Here is a 22209-nt window from a genome sequence, read left to right as displayed (position 1 = left end):
GTTTCAAAAAAAAAAATGTTGACACAGAAAGCAAAACCATCCAAATATACTGACAGAACATTTGTGTGAAATTATTTCAAGTCTAATGACAAGCTAAAAAATTTTCCAACTAATATATACTATAATTATAGGGAAATAAGTGGCCATGTCTTTAAGGATCTGGCCCCAATTTCATGAAACAAGAGGGCCATGAAGGCCCTGTATCGCTCACCTGACCTATTGACCTAAAGATCACCAAGTTTAACATTCTGACTAAGTTTCATGAAGATACAGTCATAAATGTGGCCTCGAGTGTTAACAAGCTTTTCCTTTGATATGACCTAGTGACCTTGTTTTTGACCCCACCTGACCCAAATTTAAACTTGACCTGAAGATCATCAAGATTAACATTCTGACCAAGTTTCATTAAGTTATGGTCATAAATGTGGCCTCTAAAATGTTAACTAGCTTTTCCTTTGATTTGACCCACTGACCTAGTTTCTGACCCGACATGACCCAGATTCAAACTTGTCCTAAAGATCATCAAGTTTAACATTCTGACTAAGTTTCATGAAGATATAGTATTAAATATGGACTCTAGAGTGTTAACAAGCTCTTACTTTGATTGACCTGGTGACCTAGTTTTTGATCCATACATGACCCAGATTCAAACTGGACCTTAAGATCATCAATATTAACATTCTGACCAAGTTTCATGAAGATACAGTCATAAATGCGGCCTCTACAGTGTTAACAAGCTTTTCCTTTGATTTGACCTGGTGACCTAGTTTTTGACCCCAGATGACCCAATATCAAATTCGTTCAAGACTTTATTGAGGATAACACTCTGATCAAGTTTCATTAAGATTGGGTCAAAATTGTGACCTCTAGACTGATAACAAGCTTTTCCTTTGATTTGACCTGGTGACCTAGTTTTTGACCCAGATGATCCAATATCGAACTCATCCAAGATTTTATTAAGGGTAACATTCTGACCAAGTTTCATTAAGATTGGGCCAAAAATGTGACCTCTAGAGTGTTAACAAGCTTTTCCTTTGCTTTGACCTTGTGACCTAGTTTTTGACCCTAGATGACCCGGTATCAAACTCGTCCAAGATTTTATTGAGGGTAACATTCTGACCAAGTTTCATTAAGATTGGGCCAAAAAACTGTGACCTCTAGAGTGTTAACAAGCTTTATCTTTGATTTGTCCTGGTGACCTAGTTTTTGATCCAAGATGACCCAATATCTAACTCGTCCAAGATTTTATTGAGGGTAACATTCTGACCAAGTTTCATTAAGATCGGGCCAAAAATGTGACATCTAGAGTGTTAACAGTCAAATTGTTGACGACGGACGGACGTACGACGACGACGGACACAGGGATATCACTAAAGCTCACGTTTTTAGGGTGACAGGTGGCCATGTTTTTGACAAATCAGACTAATTTAAACAATCTTGGTAGGGGGTCACCCAAAAAAACCTGTAAATTTATTTCAAATTTGAGCCAGCAGTTTCTGATGAAAATATTTTTTCAATTTCCAGCTCTATATATAAATGTAAAAATTACCGTGCCCCATCCCAGTGGCCACCTTTTTGACAAATCCCAAAAATATGAATATTCTTTGGTGAGGGTCACCCAAGGAACATACACGTAAAATTTTGATTAAATATGGATAAACTTTTTAAGAGGGATGATGCTTGACGATATTTCTTTTTTAAGCTCTGGCAGCCATGGTTTATTTACTAATCAGAATGATTTGTTATAAATCAGGCCATAAATTACTCACAAGATTTTCAAAATGTCCACCATATATAAATAGGAAACATCACAAATTAATTGTGAGGTAACAAGTAAAACAAGAGGACCATGATGGTCCTGAATCACTCACCTGTTCCCACATGACGCAGTTTTGAGTATGACGTCGTTTTTTCTATTATTTGACAAAGTGACCTAGTTTTTGAGCTCATGTGACCCAGTTTTGAACTTGACCTAGATATCATCAAGATGAACATTCAGACCAACTTTCATACAGATCCCATGAAATATATGGCCTCTAGAGAGGTCACAAGGTTTTTGTATTTTTAGACCTACTGACCTAGTTTTTGACCGCACGTGACCCAGTTTCAAACTTGACCTAGATATCATCAAGGTGAACATTCTGACCAACTTTCATAAAGATCCCATGAAAAATGTGACCTCTAGAGTGGTCACAAGCAAAAGTTTATGCACGCACGCACAGACGGACGGACGATGCGCGATCACAAAAGCTCACCTTGTCACTTTGTGACAGGTGAGCTAAAAACTGCATAAATAACTCTCCAGACTTACTCTAAATATAAACAAGAGCACCGCCTTGCGGGTGCTGACCCTCATCTGATTTTTTTGTATAACAGAAATATTGTCCTAAAAAGGGCCATCATTCTTGCAAAAAGCATGATAGAGTTATGTTTCTTGATGTACAGCGTCCGCTTATGATGGTGAAAAACTGTTGCAAGTTTTAAAGCAATAGCTTTGATAGTTTATGAGAAAAGCTCACTTAAACATAATACTCAACCAAGAAAACTGATTTTCTAAGTCCAAAAGGGGCAATAATTATTGCAAAAGGCAGGATGTAGTTATGTTGCTTGCTGTACAGGGTCAGCATATGATGGTAAACAAGTGTTGCAAGTTTCAAAGCAATAGCTTTGATAGTTTAGGAGAAAAGTTGACCTAAACATAAAACTTAACCAAGAAATCTGATATTTTCTAAGTCCAAAAGGGGCCATAAATCATGCAAAAAGCAGGATGGAGTTATGTTTCTTGCTGTACAGGGTCAGCTTATGATGGTGAACAAGTGTTGCAAGTTTCAAAGCAATAGCTTTGATAGTTAAGGAGAAAAGCTGACCTAAACAAAACTTTACCAAGAAAACTGATTTTCTTTTCTAATTCCAAAAGGGGCAATAATTCTTGCAAAAAGCAGGATGGAGTTATGTTTCTTGATGTACAGGGTCAGCATATGATGGTAAACAATTGTTGCAAGTTTCAAAGCAATAGCTTTGATAGTTTAGGAGAAAAGTTGACCTAAACATAAAACTTAACCAAGAAATCTGATATTTTCGAAGTACAAAAGGGGCCATAAATCTTGCAAAAAGCAGGATGGAGTTATGTTTCTTGCTGTACAGGGTCAGCACATGATGGTGAACAAGTGTTGCAAGTTTCAAAGCAATAGCTTTGATAGTTTAGGAGAAAAGCTGACCTAAACATAAAACTTAACCAGGCAATGCCGACGCCGATGCCGATCAAGTGATGACAATAACTCATCATTTTTTTTTCAAAAAATCAGATGAGCTAAAAAATCATCTTGCTCTAGTATGTTTTCAAAGTTAACAACTTTTAAACTAACAAATATCAAACAAAAATATTTTAAAACAGTATTATTCTTTTGTTTAAGAAAAACAAGCTTGTAAGCATAACACAGAAACAAAAAGACAGATAATTCTACCTCTACATAAACATACCTACTAACAAATGCCTGTATTGCATTAACTGTAGTAACATCTACCTCAACATCCTCTTCTTCCTCTGAAAATACAATTACAATCAATATGTACATTCAAACTTGTATGATGATGTAAAGCTTAAAACAATTCCAGGCAGGCCGACTACATGTATATGATTTAAGGAACAGTTAAAAAATAACTCTCTTTGAATCAGTCTCAAATCTAACTGTAAAGTCTTAGATTATTACAAGTTATTTTCTTAATTATATAATCTGGCTCCATCCTAGGAAAGTAAAAATGGTATGTCTATAAAATTTTGAGGTTATTACTAGTAGTTCGGATATCCTAGATCAAGTAATCATGAATCACGCCTTAACTAAGAAAACATTAAAGATGTGTCAAATCATGAAATCATAATTTGTTCACAATACATCCTCATATACAAGTTCAGTATCAGTTAACATAACCACTTACCTGTCAATATGACAGTATAAAGACATACCTTTAAAATCTTCCTTTTCCTTTCCCTCCTCTTCTATGTCAAATTCTGATTCCCTCTCATCATATTCTACATTCTCATCCAGTTCTTTAAAATCTGGTGCAAATGCACTCCAATTCTCCTGTAATCATGGTGGCAGAATTGCTAAACATTAATCTTGGTATGCATTAAAAAATATTTGAAATTACACGGAAATATTCCTTTAATACAATATACACTTATTTAATGACTTACTGGACAATAGCCAAATCTATTGCTCAAGGTTTGAAGGACTGAGGATAAAAACCACAGCTCCACCTTAGTCAATTACCTCTAGAATGAACCCAATCTAGGCCTTGGGCACCTACTCTGCAGCAACTCCAACAACAAATCCCGCCCAAACTGGAAATTACTCCAGCATCGGCAGCAACTCCAACAACAAATCCCGCCCAAACTGGGAGTTTCTCCAGCATGGGCAGCAACTCCAACAACAAATCCCGCCCAAACTGGGAGTTACTCCAGCATCGGCAACACCTTAAGCAACCTTACACTTGCATCAAGTTACCATGAACTGTAAGCACTTCAGATTGTAGAGTGCCCACAAATACCCTTCAAAACTACAGAATACTCTGGACATATCCAACAGCAGAGCTTTTCTGCCAAGTCTCAATTTCAGTGAAGTTCCTCTAGACTGAGGATACACAGTTTTTACTATTGGCCGGTAAGCATTCAGTAAGTGTTTAATTATATGACATCAGAAATAAATGTTCATATCAATTTTAAATTTAGTGTTGGACTAATGACTGGTCAATCTACGGACAGGCGAATGTATATATACATTGTATGGAGTCTCAAAATAATTACAACTGTAGAACCTCCCAAATCTGAAAACTATCTGCAATATGTGGGTGTTTAGGTGGTTTTCAAGAGTATTTCACAGCCAGACACTAAGTCGTCTTTACCAACTGCAGTAGAACATAAATTAGAAAAGAAGTAATGGTATGAAAATACCAACTTACAACTTGATTCTGTGCCCACACAGATACCACTCCACTTGATATAGAAGCTATAATAGGACGTACCGGATGCCACTGTAATATAAACATTGATAGTAATATTCAAACCTACTGTCACAATAAATATTTCTTCAATTACAGAATCTTTGTTAACTTATTCCATCTGGCAGCATTAAAAATGTCATTAAATCTTTGATTGTTGAATAATATATATGCAGGCTGTCAGTCTTATCTTTGATATCAAGGTATTGTTGGAAATATATATTATTTGCAAAAAACGGTGCTATGGTTCAACATGAAAACTGGTCTATGTGCATAGTTTCCCCATTATAATAATAATAATAATAATAATAATGACTTTATTTTACGAGGCAAACATATTTGGAAACCAATCTTACATATGGGCCTCAACATATATACATGTACATGAGAAAGAATACATTAATACAAACATATTAAAACATAATAAAATTACAATGAAATACATTTAACTAAATACATTTAACTAAGTTAGTCTGTAAAATTAAATATTTATGGGATGGAATATTTAGATTTACATAAGGGTTTGCTGCCCACCAGAGTACCACCATGACAAAAATGAAGTTTTAAATGTTGACAAGGAGTTTGATTGGCGGATATTAAGTGGGATTTTATTCCATATGATAGGACCTGAGTAGGCCATTGACTTTCTGCAAAATTCTAATCTTGGTTTAGGTACATTTAGAAATTGTTGTGTGTGTGATCTGAGGACAGTATTATTTGAATGTGAGAATAAGTTAGACATGTACTGTGGGAAAAGGTTATTGACTGATTTGTAAACAAAGATAGCCTTTTTGTATGAAATTCGATCATGGATTTTCATCCATTTCAGTTCTTGAAAGAGTTCTTCTGATGGTGTGTCATGGTCTTTGTCGAGAATAATTCGTGCTGCTCTTTTTTGAAATTTGTAGATATTGTTCAGAAGATCACTATTACAGTTTCCCCATATTGTGCAACAGTAGTCTAGATTGGGTAAGATATATGCATTGAAAAATATTTTGCGCATTTCAGTACTCAAGTATTGCTTAATGCGTAAGAGAAGAAATAGCAATGAGTTGCATTTTTTAAGAAGATGGCCAATCTGTGTTTCCCAGTGAAGTGTATGATCAACATGAATTCCTAATAACTTTTCACATTCACTGAATTCTATTTCTTGATGTTGTAGGGTTAGTTTAGTTATATCTGTTGTTTTAAGTTCTGTATTATAGATCCTATTTGATGGTGATATTAACATTGCCTTAGTCTTCTGGGGGTTTGGTTTCATAGAATTTCTGTGACACCATTTGTTGATAGTATCAAGACTGTTCTGTAATGTTTTACAAAGACATGCTAGTGAGGTGTCATATGCACTGATGGTTGTGTCATCTGCAAATATATCTGTAGGTGTGTTTTGTAGATGTAATGGCATTTCATTTATGTATAAGATGAATAGAACAGGACCTAAAACAGATCCTTGAGGAACTCCAGATGAGATTTCTTGAGCACTGGATAGTTTCCCTGAGATGGCCACCTGTTGTGTTCGATCAGAAAGATATGACTTGAACCAGTTGATAGCATCATTGGAAAAATTGTATTCCTGCATTTTATCGAACAAAAGAGAATGATTCAAAAGGTCGAATGCTTTTGTAAGATCAAGAAATATGGTACCAACCAATTTATTGTCATTGATAGCATTGATCCAAGAGTCTATTATAGAAGTCAGTGCTGTTTCGCAAGAGTGGGCTGTGCGAAATCCGGATTGTGTAGAGTGGAGTAAACACTGCTGTTCAAGATATTGTATGATATGTTCACCAACATGTTTTTCTAGAATTTTTGACAGAATTGGTAAGATGGAGACCGGACGATAGTTATTGATGTCTGATTTGGTGCCCTTTTTAAATATAGGTTCAACTTTAGCTTTTTTGAAAAGTGAGGGAAAGGTACATGAAGATATGCTTTTATTGAATATTTGTGTGAGTGGTTGTGCTATTACTTCAGCTCCAATTTTCAAGTACTTGGCTCCAATACCGTCTAGGCCAGTGGCTTTGTTAATTTCAAGGTTTTTAAGTTGTTTGGTAATGAATTCATTTGTTAGAAGTGGAATGGTGAATTCTGGGGTTGAATTGGTTATTTTCGATTGAAAAAGTTGTTCAGGATTGTTTTGTCGTTGGAAGACATTTTGGAGCAATTATCTGGAGCAGATTTAAAGACTGTGGTGAAAAAAAGATTGAACGCTTCTGCTGTAGTGAGTGCATCATGGATAGGGTTGCCAGAGTTGTCGTTGATCATGTTTGTTTGGTGTTTTGTTGTTTTGCCAGAAAGGTCTTTGAGACTTCGCCATAGCTGCTGTGGATTATTATGGTTATTATTGATGGTGTTTGAATAGAATTCTTTCTTTGCTTTTGATATAAGTAATTTGGCTTTGTTGCGCCAGTGCTTGTATTCATTTATGTCAGTTGATCTTTTAGCATGATCTCTTTTTTGTATGGCCTGTGTGATTTCATCATTGAACCAGTCTGGCAAGTTTTTGTGTTTGACACGTTTTCGTTTCTGTGGTGCATGTTCATTTAGTGCTTGTGTGAACATTACAGTAAAGGTATCCATGGCATCATTTGTGTCTTCAAATAACATTTTTATAAATAAGAGGGTCATGATGACCCTGAATCGCTCACCTGAGTAATATGAGCCACATGTTTAAAATGGCAAAATGATGCTAAAATATTAGAAAGTAGGTCAGTAGGTCACATCCGTGGCCACTGAAAGTCAGTTTTAAGATCAGTGTGCAAAACTGTACATATCATCCAAATTTCAAGGCTGTATCTTAAAAAACAAGAAAGTAGGTCAGTAGGTCAAGGTCACAGTCATGTGACCCCTAATCGCTTGTGGTTATCAGGTATTTATAATTAAACAGTCTAGGAAATATGATCCGATAATTTTTTAAGTGTTTATTCCTATATAACTCATATAACAAGTGACCCCAGGGTGGGGCCTCTTTTCACCCCAGGGGCATAACTTGAACAATCTTGTTACAGATCCCCTAGCAATGTTACATACCATATATCAAAGGCCTAGGCTTTGAACTTTAAGACAAAAAGATTATTTTTTTCTCTGTATAAGTCTATGTTAAATTTGGGACCCCCAGGGCAGGGCCTCATTTCATCCTAGGGACATAATTTGTATAATTTTGGTAGAGGACCACAAAGCAATGCAACATACCAAATATCAAAAGCATAGGTCTTGCAGTTTCAGGCGAGAAGATTTTTAAAGTTTTTTCCTATATGTCTATGTAAAACTTGAGACCCCCGGAGAAGGGCCTCTTTTCACCTAAGGGACACAATTTGAATAATTTTCATAGAGGACCATCAGATGATGTCACACGCTAAATATCAAGGCTCTATACCTTGCGGTTTTGGACAAGAAGATTTTTAAAGTTTTTCCTTTTGGTTGCCATGGCAACCAGAGTTCTGCATGGAATTAAATTATTTGAATAATTTTGAAACTACCCAAGGATCATTCCTGTGAAGTTTGGTGTAATTCTGCCAAGTGGTTTTCAAGAAGAAGATTCTTTTAGGAAATGTTGACTGACGGACGACGCATGACGGACGCCGGACATTGAGCGGTCACAAAAGCTCACCATGAGCGTCTGGCTCAGGTGAGCTAAAAATTAACCGAATGTTGTTTTTTACAAAATGAGTCTCATCTGAATTTCTACCTGACCCTGAAAGTTACGAAGACTTACCGCTACATCTAATAACAATTCTCCTTTAGTTCCATGTAAAATTTTGACCAAATTTCCTACACTTTTCTCCCAGATATACAGAGAATGTTGTTTAGCTGAACCAGCAACTATATATTCTCCATCACCAGAAAAACAACATTTCTTCCACATTGTCCTGGAATACAGAGATATACAGATAATATTTAGATAAAATTTTGCATAGCTGAGTATTCCAGATCTTGATGAAAGCAACATGTGGTCCTGTAACAGTTAACTCTTACTTCAAGGGAGCTAACTCTTTTGCCTCTATTTTCACTGTGACAGTCAGTTACGGAAACTGAAACCAGGATGTTTATTTTATGTTTTGACTGTAAAAGTTAAAGAGAATTCTAGAGTTTTTCAAATACACATGATAGGACACTTTGTGCTGGAAACAATGAACAAATAAAAACAATGGGTCACCAGGCTTGTTTTTGTGAAAAATTGTTTTGAACATACCCACTGTTGCTGAAATTGCTAGCGTGTTTTTTTTAAATTTTCTTCATTTTCTGTTGTTTTTTTTTTTCATAAATAACAACAAAAACATGATTCATGACAGCACAACAGGTTTTATTCTTTTTACAGATTTTATTTTATACCTATTTCATATCACTGTCACATCTGTAATACTATATTATTATAATGATAGGTACAAATGAAACAAGGCAGTCTGAAAAACAGCCAAATCCCCCGCCACTGTTATGGATAGTGGAAGGGGACACCTTTGACCTTTAGCTGTGACCTTGACCTTGAACTGACATGGCTGACTCATGAATTCTGCACAACGTCTTGATGAGGTGATCATCTGACCAAAGTTTCATGAAAATCCTTCCAGGGGTTTAGGAGATACAGAGCTCAAACCTTTGACCTTGAGTTGTGACCTTGAACTTGAGTTGACATGACTGACTCATAAGTTCTGCACATCGTTTTGATAATATGATCATTTGACGCAAGTTTTATAAAATTCCTTCAAGGGATTTGGGAGATATAGAGCGGACACAAAATGGAAGGCTAAAACTTTTGACCATAAGTTGTGACCTTGACCTTGAGCCGGCATGGCTGACTCATAAGTTCTGCACATGGCCTTGATGAGGTGATCATTTGACCCAAGTTTCATATGAATCCTTCCAGGAGATTAGGAGATACAGAGCAGACACAAAATGGAAGGTTCAAACCTTTGACCCTCAGTTATGACCTTGACCTTGAGCCCACAAGGCTGACTCACAAGTTATGCACATCGTCTTGATGAGGTGATCATTTGACCCAAGTTTCATGAAAATCCTTCAAGGGGTTTAGGAGATATGGAGCGGACACGAGTGTTATGGACAGACAGACGGAGACCATTCCTATAACCCCCCACCACCAAAAAATCTTGTTTCATATTCACTTTTGTGAACTTTTTCAATGAAAAATACTCAAAGTAAAGAATTTTTTTTCCTGATTTCTTTGTGTATAGATAATTGTATTGTGAACATAAAAGCGGCTTAAACTGTATGGGTCACCAGGCTAAATTGTATGCCGCTTGAATAAAACACCCGTTCGGATGAAAAATGGCCTGACCCTGACCAAATTATATATCTGGTAGAAGTTAAAATTCTGAAACCTTTCTATAATTGAGTATGGTAATTTTCTTAAATTTTGACACATACCAAGTACGAAACACAATTAGTAAAAACTCAAAATAGAATGAAAGTAGAAAAACATTCAAAAGCATCAACGGAACAAATGTTACTTTTCGATATTTGTTTTAATAAAAATAAAATTATGCTTGTTTTTATTACCTCATATAAAGAACCTGTTACCAGTTCCTAGCAAACAGGAAGGAACAAGAGGCCAAAATGGACCTTACCGTCCGTCTGCGCTTATAAAACTATTTGCATGTAAGACGAGACCCTAAGTTTTATCCTAAAAAATCATGATTTTTGCTGACACTCACATATAAGACGAGGTGTAAAATTGAAGAAATCGAGGGTCCCCAGATAGTTAATGCACTGATTGATTTTTATCAGCTACATAGTAAAATTGAAATAGATCGTTGATCTGTAGTTTGTTTCTGCTACAAATATTTCTGATGACGCGGTAAAAGTGACAGGTGACGATCATCGGCTGTTCATAATGCTATAAATTCTTTTTGATTACCTTGTTTGTAACATAATAACTTAATATTCTTCTGCTTTAAATATTTCCAGTACCACAGTTCATTAATTATGAAACAGTTCTGAAGTCATGGAAGACTTTCTATAAGCACGATTACTATATTTCATGTCTTGGCTGAATAAAGTGTTTGTTCGTGTGTCTCATTTTCGATACGTGATCGACGTGACCCAAAATAACAGCAGACTTATAATAACTTATAATAATAATTTCTCTAACCAAACATTAGATCTACATGATATACGATGTCGGACTTGCAGACTGATGACGGATATAAATTTGATGTATAACACTGAAGTCAATATTGACGGTGCTAAAAAGATGTAAAAAAAAAATATGTAAAACGTTATGGAAAACTGCTGAAAATTGATATATAATTATACATGTTTGCACATTCTAACAACAGCATTATCTGCGCCTCGGGGGTGTTGATTGAATTTCAAACACCTAACAGGTAATAAATTATGACAGGTGTCACTATATCAATTAGTATCGGTCCAATTGCAATGCGCTTGATTACTAGTATCTCCCTGACAACAATTATCTTTCAAATCCTGATAACTGTTACTATTGTGTAGCAGACGACAATCGTAAAAAACGTTTACAAAATAAATAACATATAAACACGCTCATTAGTACATCCCTGTGAACAATTATCTTTCAAATCATGGTAATTATTACAATTGTGTAGCAGACGACAATCGTAAAAGAAGTTTACAAAATAAATAATAGAATATAAACGTACCCCAGAAAAATGACTATTTTTTCTCTAATGGGTTTTTCTTATTTTAAATGTTCATTTTGTGCTACATTGACTCAACTTAACTGAAAACAGGTAAATATAATACCCTACGCCGATCCGGCATGATGATTTTAACATCCGTTTCGTTAATAGTTTAGACATATCCAATTACTATATTCCGTTCCCTGTTTCACTTCAGACGAACGTTTTTTTATTGCATCATGTAAATATACGATTTTGTACTTGTTTTGCAAGGATATTTCAGTGTGAGTTGAAGATTTTCCTCTAAAATTAAATGTTAAAGTTCCATTTTTGATAGAAATTTCTCCATTTTTTGCAGAATTTCTACCCGATTTTGGCTAAGAAGAGAATTTGGATATGTTTTTAATCCACTTGTTTCTTGCTTCCGCTTTTGCACTTGCATATAAGATGAGTTGGAAATTAAGTCTAAAAGCAATCCTCAAAAGGTTGTCTTATAAGCACAGACGGACGGTAGTCATTCACCTGAGGATTGAACCACAAAGTGGTAATAACTACAAGATCTCCCGACTTTCTGTCCAGCAGAGTTGTACTTAATGTAGATCTGTGTGTAACACTTATCCCTGTTGCAGCCCCAAATATTTCCCAGGGCCCCAACTTAAACAATCCTGGTAGGAAAACCCTTGCATATACTGTGCAATCATCAATACTTTAAGGACTAATTTTCATGTACTTTGTGATTAAGACAACAAAGGATATTAAATGCCAATGAAAAAATAAACTATTCCTTCATTTAATGTTGAATAATTAAAATCATGAATTCATACCCCAACAAAATAACCATTTTAACCAAAACTATGAAAGATTGTGTACATGGAATTAAATGAGTTTTCAGTGTATGCAACATGTAAATTTCTTGTGTTTGTGGAGGAGTAGATTTTAAGATTTTTTCTTCGATGTATTAATGCTACCCATAAGAATTTGATAAATTTCTCCCTGATGCAACAGTTGGCTCTGCCATTACAAGTGTAATTATTTCATCAATAAACAAACCTTTGACAAAAAACAAGTTTGTAAGCTTGCCACATTTTATTTCTTACTTATTAACAAGATCTTGTAGTTTCTGTATAGGTTCTGGTTCCCCGTCTTTACCACAGGCCAGTATCTCGCCACTCTCATACACTCGTATCACACGGTCTGCAGAATTTACCAAGAAACAACTGTAGGAGAAAAAAAACAATGTATATTTAAATCTCACCTGCCTGGTTAGAACACAGGACTATAAACGGAGAGGTTTGGAGTTTGATCCAAGGGCGAGGTGTATGTTCTCAGCAAGTGAAAGATAGTTGTGTCTGAAACATTCATTCCCCACCAAGATGGACAAGTTATCAGTTATTTGCAGAGAATAAATCCATACTGGAACAGAATCAATTTTGTGCATACAAAATTAAATTAACTGTATCTCAGGCACGGTGACTGTAAAAAGTTTCTCCAACATTAGCTTCGTACTATAAAGGCCATGTCCCTTTGCATTATTTGCACAACTTACTAAGTTTTCTTTGCAGTACTAAATGTAATTAACATAGAGATCCAATTCAGTCTTGCTAACAGTACTGGCTTTGTCAACAAATAGTACATAATTATGAGACAGGCTGCCTTCATTCATGTTTTAAAACTGCTTTACAAACTCATCTGATCTTTATCAGATGCTAGTTATACTCTGACATACCAAAGTATTATAGATGTTAGGCAGTGGAAATGTGATTTAAACACAGCCAAATATAACCACAGAGTATTAATGACTGAAAAATAACTTTACAGACTGTACAGTCCAAGGGAGATCAGCCTTTGAAATCTAGTTTTTATGAATATTTCCATTTTTAAAATTGTCTGAAAACATATTTCAAGTCTAGAAAACATTTGCTTATCACGAAAATTGTTAAAAAGCAGTGGCGTGTCAGCATTATTCCAAAGTAAACAAGAGCACCGCCTTGCGGGTGCAGACACTCATCTGATTTTTTTGTCTCTAAAATAGAAATATTGACCTACCCATGATTTTCTAAGTCCATTCCAAAAGGGGCCATAATTCTTGCAAAAAGCAATGCAGAGTTATGGTACTTGCTATGCAGTGTCAGCTTTTAATGGTGATTAACTGCTCCAAGTTTTAAAGCAATAGTTTTGACTGTAAAGGAGAAAAGGTGACCTAAACAAAAAACTTAACCAAGAAATCTGATATTTTCTAAGTCCAAAAGGGGCCATAATTCTTGCAAAAAGCAGGATGGAGTTATGTTTCTTGCTGTACAGTGTCATCTTTTGATGGTGAACAAGTGTTGCAAGTTTTAAAGCAATAGCTTTGATAGTTTAAGAGAAAAGCTAACCGAAACACAAAAATTAACCAAGAAATCTGATATTTTCTAAGGCCAAAAGGGGCCATAATTCTTGCAGAATTGCAGAAACGGTTTAATTGTTCCGGATCACTGTGACCTTGACCTTTGAACTACTGACCTCAAAATCTATAGGGGTCATCTGCTGGTCATGATAAACCTCCCTATCACCTTTCGTGATCCTAGGCCAAAGTGTTCTTAAGTTATCATCCGGAAATCATTTCACTGTTCCGGGTCACTGAGACCTTGACCTTTAACCTACTGACCTCAAAATCAACAGGGGTCATCTGCTGCTCATAACTAACGTCCCTATCAATTTTCATGGTCCTAGGCCGAAGCGTTCTTGAGTTATTATCCAGAAACCGTTTATCTGTTCCGGGTCACTGTGACCTTGATCTTTGATCTACTGATCTCAAAATCAATACGGGTCAGCTGCTGGTTATAACCAACCTCCCTATCAAGTTTCATGATCCTAGGCCCAAGCGTTCCTGAGTTATCATCTGGAAATGAATCGGTCCCACACACCGACAGACCGACCGACGGACCGACATCTGCAAAACAATATACCCCTCATTCTTCGAAGGGGGGCATAAATATTAATTACTCTGATTTGATTGCTGTCATATTCAGTATGTACTTACTCTCCCCGCCTAGCAAACTCTATAGATTTAATTGCTGTAGTATTATTCAGTGTGTACTTACTCTCCCCGCCTAGCAGACTCTACAGATTTGATTGCTGTAGTATTCAGTGTGTACTTACTCTCCCCGCCTAGCAGACTCTACAGATTTGATTGCTGTAGTATTCAGTGTGTACTTACTCTCCCCGCCTAGCAGACTCTACAGATTTGATTGCTGTAGTATTCAGTGTGTACTTACTCTCCCCGCCTAGCAGACTCTACAGACTTGATTGCTGTAGTATTCAGTGTGTACTTACTCTCCCCGCCTAGCAGACTCTACAGACTTGATTGCTGTAGTATTCAGTGTGTACTTACTCTCCCCGCCTAGCAGACTCTACAGACTTGATTGCTGTAGTATTCAGTGTGTACTTACTCTCCCCGCCTAGCAGACTCTACAGACTTGATTGCTGTAGTATTCAGTGTGTACTTACTCTCCCCGCCTAGCAGACTCTAGAGACTGATTGCTGTAGTATTCAGTGTGTACTTACTCTCCCGCCTAGCAGACTCTAGAGACTTGATTGCTGTAGTATTCAGTGTGTACTTACTCTCCCGCCTAGCAGACTCTAGAGATTTGATTGCTGTAGTATTCAGTGTGTACTTACTTCCCCGCCTAGCAGACTCTAGAGACTTGATTGCTGTAGTATTCAGTGTGTACTTACTCTCCCCGCCTAGCAGACTCTAGAGACTTGATTGCTGTAGTATTCAGTGTGTACTTACTCTCCCCGCCTAGCAGACTCTAGAGACTTGATTGCTGTAGTATTCAGTGTGTACTTACTCTCCCCGCCTAGCAGACTCTAGAGACTTGATTGCTGTAGTATTCAGTGTGTACTTACTCTCCCCGCCTAGCAGACTCTAGAGACTTGATTGCTGTAGTATTCAGTGTGTACTTACTCTCCCCGCCTAGCAGACTCTAGAGATTTGATTGCTGTAGTATTCAGTGTGTACTTACTCTCCCGCCTAGCAGACTCTAGAGACTTGATTGCTGTAGTATTCAGTGTGTACTTACTCTCCCGCCTAGCATGACTCTAGGATTGATTGCTGTAGTATTCAGTGTGTACTTACTCTCCCGCCTAGCAGACTCTAGAGACTTGATTGCTGTGTATTCAGTGTGTACTTACTCTCCCCGCCTAGCAGACTCTAGAGACTTGATTGCTGTAGTATTCAGTGTGTCTTACTCTCCCGCCTAGCAGACTCTAGAGATTGATTGCTGTAGTATTCAGTGTGTACTTACTCTCCCGCCTAGCAGACTCTAGAGATTGATTGCTGTAGTATTCAGTGTGTACTTACTCTCCCCGCCTAGCAGACTCTTAGAGACTTGATTGCTGTAGTATTCAGTGTGTACTTACTTCCCGCTAGCAGACTCTAGAGATTGATTGCTGTAGTATTCAGTGTGTACTTCTCTCCCGCTAGAGACTCTAGAGACTTGATTGCTGTAGTATTCAGTGTGTACTTACTCTCCCCGCCTAGCAGACTCTAGAGACTTGATTGCTGTAGTATTCAGTGTGTACTTACTCTCCCGCCTAGCAGACTCTAGAGACTTGATTGCTGTAGTATTCAGTGTGTACTTACTCTCCCCGCCTAGCAGACTCTAGAGACTTGATTGCTGTAGTATTCAGTGTGTACTTACTCTCCCGCCTAGCAGACTCTAGAGACTTGATTGCTGTAGTATTCAGTGTGTACTTACTCTCCCCGCCTAGCAGACTCTAGAGACTTGATTGCTGTAGTATTCAGTGTGTACTTACTCTCCCGCCTAGCAGACTCTAGAGACTTGATTGCTGTAGTATTCAGTGTGTACTTACTCTCCCCGCCTAGCAGACTCTAGAGACTTGATTGCTGTAGTATTCAGTGTGTACTTACTCTCCCCGCCTAGCAGATCTAGAGACTTGATTGCTGTAGTATTCAGTGTGTACTTACTCTCCCCGCCTAGCAGACTCTAGAGACTTGATTGCTGTAGTATTCAGTGTGTACTTACTCTCCCGCTAGCAGACTCTATAGACTTGATTGCTGTAGTATTCAGTGTGTACTTACTCTCCCGCTAGCAGACTCTATAGACTTGATTGCTGTAGTATTCAGTGTGTACTTACTCTCCCGCCTAGCAGACTCTAAGACTTGATTGCTGTAGTATTCAGTGTGTACTTACTCTCCCGCTAGCAGACTCTATAGACTTGATTGCTGTAGTATTCAGTGTGTACTTACTCTCCGCCTAGCAGACTCTATAGACTTGATTGCTGTAGTATTCAGTGTGTACTTACTCTCCCCGCCTAGCAGACTCTATAGACTTGATTGCTGTAGTATTCAGTGATGTACTTACTCTCCCGCCTGCAGACTCTAAGACTTGATTGCTGTAGTATTCAGTGTGTACTTACTCCCCGCCTAGCAGATCTATAGACTTGATTGCTGTAGTATTCAGTGTGTACTTACTCTCCCCGCCTAGCAGACTCTAAGATTGATTGCTGTAGTATTCAGTGTGTACTTACTCTCCCCGCCTAGCAGACTCTATAGACTTGATTGCTGTAGTATTCAGTGTGTACTTACTCTCCCCGCCTAGCAGACTCTATAGATTTGATTGCTGTAGTATTCAGTGTAGTATTACTCCCCGCCTAGCAGACTCTATAGACTGATTGCTGTAGTATCAGTGTGTACTTACTCTCCCCGCCTAGCAGACTCTATAGATTTGATTGCTGTAGTATTCAGTGTGTACTTACTCTCCCGCCTAGCAGACTCTATAGATTGATTGCTGTAGTATTCAGTGTGTACTTACTCTCCCGCCTAGCAGACTCTATAGACTTGATTGCTGTAGTATTCAGTGTGTACTTACTCTCCCGCCTAGCAGACTCTAGAGACTTGATTGCTGTAGTATGTAGTGTGTACTTACTCTCCCCCTAGCAGACTCTATAGACTTGATTGCTGTAGTATTCAGTGTGTACTTACTCTCCCCGCTAGCAGACTCTATAGATTGATTGCTGTAGTATTCAGTGTGTACTTACTCTCCCGCCTAGCAGACTTATAGACTTGATTGCTGTAGTATTCAGTGTGTACTTGATTGCTGTACTATGTAGTGTGTACTTACTCTCCCCGCCTAGCAGACTCTAGAGACTTGATTGCTGTACTATGTAGTGTGTACTTACTCTCCCCGCCTAGCAGACTCTAGAGACTTGATTGCTGTAGTATGTAGTGTGTACTTACTCTCCCCGCCTAGCAGACTCTATAGACTTGATTGCTGTAGTATGTAGTGTGTACTTACTCTCCCCGCCTAGCAGACTCTATAGATTGATTGCTGTAGTATGTAGTGTGTACTTACTCTCCCGACTAGCAGACTCTATAGACTTGATTGCTGTAGTATTCAGTGTGTACTTACTCTCCCCGCCTAGCAGACTCTATAGATTGATTGCTGTAGTATTCAGTGTGTACTTACTCTCCCGCCTAGCAGACTCTATAGACTTGATTGCTGTAGTATTCAGTGTGTACTTACTCTCCCCGCCTAGCAGACTCTATAGACTTGATTGCTGTAGTATTCAGTGTGTACTTACTCTCCCCGCCTAGCAGACTCTATAGACTTGATTGCTGTAGTATTCAGTGTGTACTTACTCTCCCCGCCTAGCAGACTCTATAGATTGATTGCTGTAGTATTCAGTGTGTACTTACTCTCCCCGCCTAGCAGACTCTATAGACTTGATTGACTGTAGTATTCAGTGTGTACTTACTCTCCCCGCTAGCAGACTCTATAGACTTGATTGCTGTTAGTATCAGTGTGTACTTACTCTCCCCGCCTAGCAGACTCTATAGACTTGATTGCTGTAGTATTCAGTGTGTACTTACTCTCCCCGCCTAGCAGACTCTATAGACTTGATTGCTGTAGTATGTAGTGTGTACTTACTCTCCCCGCCTAGCAAACTCTATAGACTTGATTGCTGTAGTATTCAGTGTGTACTTACTCTCCCCGCCTAGCAAACTCTATAGACTTGATTGCTGTAGTATTCAGTGTGTACTTACTCTCCCCGCCTAGCAGACTCTATAGACTTGATTGCTGTAGTATTCAGTGTGTACTTACTCTCTCCGCCTAGCAGACTCTAGAGACTTGATTGCTGTAGTATTCAGTGTGTACTTACTCTCCCCGTCTAGCAGACTCTATAGACTTGATTGCTGTAGTATTCAGTGTGTACTTACTCTCCCCGCCTAGCAGACTCTATAGACTTGATTGCTGTAGTATTCAGTGTGTACTTACTCTCCCGCCTAGCAGACTCTAAGACTTGATTGCTGTAGTATTCAGTGTGTACTTACTCTCCCGCCTAGCAGACTCTATAGACTTGATTGCTGTAGTATTCAGTGTGTACTTACTCTCCCCGCCTAGCAGACTCTATAGACTTGATTGCTGTAGTATTCAGTGTGTACTTACTCTCCCCGCCTAGCAGACTCTATAGACTTGATTGCTGTAGTATTCAGTGTGTACTTACTCTCCCCGCCTAGCAGACTCTATAGATTTGATTGCTGTAATATGTAGTGTGTACTTACTCTCCCCGCCTAGCAGACTCTATAGATTTGATTGCTGTAATATGTAGTGTGTACTTACTCTCCCCGCCTAGCAGACTCTATAGACTTGATTGCTGTAGTATTCAGTGTGTACTTACTCTCCCCGCCTAGCAGACTCTATAGATTTGATTGCTGTAGTATTCAGTGTGTACTTACTCTCCCCGCCTAGCAGACTCTATAGACTTGATTGCTGTAGTATTCAGTGTGTACTTACTCTCCCCGCCTAGCAGACTCTATAGATTTGATTGCTGTAGTATGTAGTGTGTACTTACTCTCCCCGCCTAGCAGACTCTATAGATTTGATTGCTGTAATATGTAGTGTGTACTTACTCTCCCCGCCTAGCAAGACTCTATAGATTTGATTGCTGTAGTATTCAGTGTGTACTTACTCTCCCCGCCTAGCAGACTCTATAGATTTGATTGCTGTAGTATTCAGTGTGTACTTACTCTCCCCGCCTAGCAGACTCTATAGATTTGATTGCTGTAGTATTCAGTGTGTACTTACTCTCCCCGCCTAGCAGACTCTATAGATTTGATTGCTGTAGTATTCAGTGTGTACTTACTCTCCCGCCTAGCAGACTCTATAGACTTGATTGCTGTAGTATTCAGTGTGTACTTACTCTCCCGCCTAGCAGACTCTATAGATTTGATTGCTGTAGTATTCAGTGTGTACTTACTCTCCCGCAAGCAGACTCTATAGATTTGATTGCTGTAGTATGTAGTGTGTACTTACTCTCCCCGCCTAGCAGACTCTATAGATTTGATTGCTGTAGTATTCAGTGTGTACTTACTCTCCCCGCCTAGCAGACTCTATAGATTTGATTGCTGTAGTATTCAGTGTGTACTTACTCTCCCCGCCTAGCAGACTCTATAGACTTGATTGCTGTAGTATTCAGTGTGTGTACTTACTCTCCCGCCTAGCAGACTCTATAGATTTGATTGCTGTAGTATGTAGTGTGTACATTACTCTACCGCAGAGATTATAACTTGATGCTGTGTATTCAGTGTGTACTTACTCTCCCGCCTAGCAGACTCTATAGACTGATTGCTTTTATGTAGTGTGTACTTACTCTCCGCTGCAGACTCTATTAGACTTGATTGCTGTAGTATGTAGTGTGTACTTACTCTCCGCCTAGCAGACTCTATAGACTTGATTGCTGAAGTAGGTAGTGGTACTTACTCTCCCGCCTAGCAGACTCTAAAGACTTGACTGCTGTAGTATGTAGTGTGTACTTACTCTCCGCTAGCAGACTCTATAGACTTGACTTGCTGAGTATTCAGTGTGTACTTACTCCCAAAGCCTAGCAGACTTAATAGACTTGATTGCTGTAGTATTCAGTGTGTACATTACTCTCCCCGCCTAGCAGACTCTATAGACTTGATTGCTGTAGTATTCAGTGTGTACTTACTTCCCCGCTAGCAGACTCTATAGATTTGATTGCTGTAAGTATGTAGTGTGTACTTACTCTCCCGCTAGCAGACTCTATAGACTTGACTGCTGTAGTATTCGTGTGTACTTACTCTCCCCGCTAGCAGACTCTATAGACTTGACTGCTGTAGTATTCAGTGGTACTTACTCTCCCTGCCTAGCAGACTCTATAGATTGATTGCTGTAGTATTCAGTGTGTACTTACTCTCCCCGCCTAGCAGATCTTAGATTTGATTGCTGTAATATTCAGTGTGTACTTACTCTCCCGCTAGCAACTCTATAGATTTGATTGCTTTAGTTTGTAGTATGTATTACTCTCCCCGCCTAGCAGACTCTATAGACTTGATTGCTGTAGTATGTAGTGTGTACTTACTCTCCCGCCTAGCAGACTCTACAGACTGATTGCTGTAGTATGTAGTGTGTACTTACTCTCCCCCTAGCAGACTCTATAGATTTGATTGCTGTAGTAATGTAGTGTGTACTTACTCCCTCCCGCCTAGCAGACTCTACAGATTTGATTGTGTAGTATGTAGGTGTGTATTACTCTCCCCGCCTAGCAGACTCTATAGACTTGATTGCTGTAGTATTCAGTGTGTACTTACTCTCCCGCCTAGCAGATCTTATAGACTTGATTGCTGTAGTATGTAGTGTGTACATTACTCTCCCGCCTAGCAGACTCTATAGACTTGATTGCTGTAGTATTCAGTGTGTACTTACTCTCCCGCCTAGCAGACTCTATAGATTGATTGCTGTAGTATGTAGTGTGTACTTACTCTCCCCCTAGCAGACTCTATAGACTTGATTGCTGTAGTATCAGTGTTGTACTTACTCTCCCCGCCTAGCAGACTCTATAGACTTGATTGCTGTAGTATTCAGTGATGTAATTACTCTCCCCACCTAGCAGACTCTATAGACTTGATTGCTGTAGTATTCAGTGTGTACTTACTATCCCGCTAGCAGACTCTAAGATTTGATTGCTGTAGTATTCAGTGTGTACTTACTCCCCCCACCCAGCAGACTCTATAGATTTGATTGCTGTAGTATTCAGTGTGTACTTACTCCCCCCACCCAGCAGACTCTATAGATTTGATTGCTGTAGTATTCAGTGTGTACTTACTCTCCCGCCGAGCAGACTCTATAGATTTGATTGCTGTAGTTTCAGTGTGTACATAACTCTCCCGCCTAGCAGACTCTATGATTTGATTGCTGTAGTATTCAGTGTGTACTTACTCTCCCCGCCTAGCAGACTCTAGAGATTTGATTGCTGTAGTATTCAGTGTGTACTTACTTCTCCCGCTAGCAGACTCAAGAGATTTGATTGCTGTAGTAATTCAGTGTGTACTTACTTCCCTGCCTAGCAGACTCTATAGACTTGATTGCTGTAGTATTCAGTGTGTACTTACTCCCCGCTAGCAGACTCTATAGACTTGATTGCTGTAGTATTCAGTGTGTACTTACTCTCCCGCCTAGCAGACTCTATAGATTTGGATTGCTGAGTTATTCAGTGTGTACTTACTTCCCGCTAGCACACTCTATAGATTTGATGCTGTAGTATGTAGTGTGTACTTACTCTCCCCGCCTAG

At 38.6% G+C, this 22209-nt stretch overlaps 1 protein-coding gene across 2 annotated transcripts in view; it reads right to left on the bottom strand.

Annotated features, from left to right (window-relative positions):
- Window positions 1-22209, bottom strand: part of LOC123561107 (retinoblastoma-binding protein 5 homolog) — a 43706-nt gene that overhangs the window by 10693 nt on the left and 10804 nt on the right. For both annotated transcript variants that reach the window (XM_045353289.2, XM_045353290.2), the window contains exons 8-12: window positions 12707-12826; window positions 8714-8867; window positions 4960-5031; window positions 3965-4082; window positions 3481-3544 (exon numbers count right to left, since the gene is read on the bottom strand). In XM_045353289.2, coding sequence (XP_045209224.2) covers window positions 3481-3544; window positions 3965-4082; window positions 4960-5031; window positions 8714-8867; window positions 12707-12826 — 528 coding nt within the window. The remainder of the gene's footprint in view (window positions 1-3480; window positions 3545-3964; window positions 4083-4959; window positions 5032-8713; window positions 8868-12706; window positions 12827-22209) is intronic.

This window comes from Mercenaria mercenaria, chromosome 10, assembly GCF_021730395.1.
Source record: "Mercenaria mercenaria strain notata chromosome 10, MADL_Memer_1, whole genome shotgun sequence".
Lineage (NCBI taxonomy): Eukaryota > Metazoa > Mollusca > Bivalvia > Venerida > Veneridae > Mercenaria > Mercenaria mercenaria.
The sequence above is the reverse complement of the archived record's forward strand: the minus strand, read 5'-3'. Positions and strand labels throughout refer to the sequence as shown.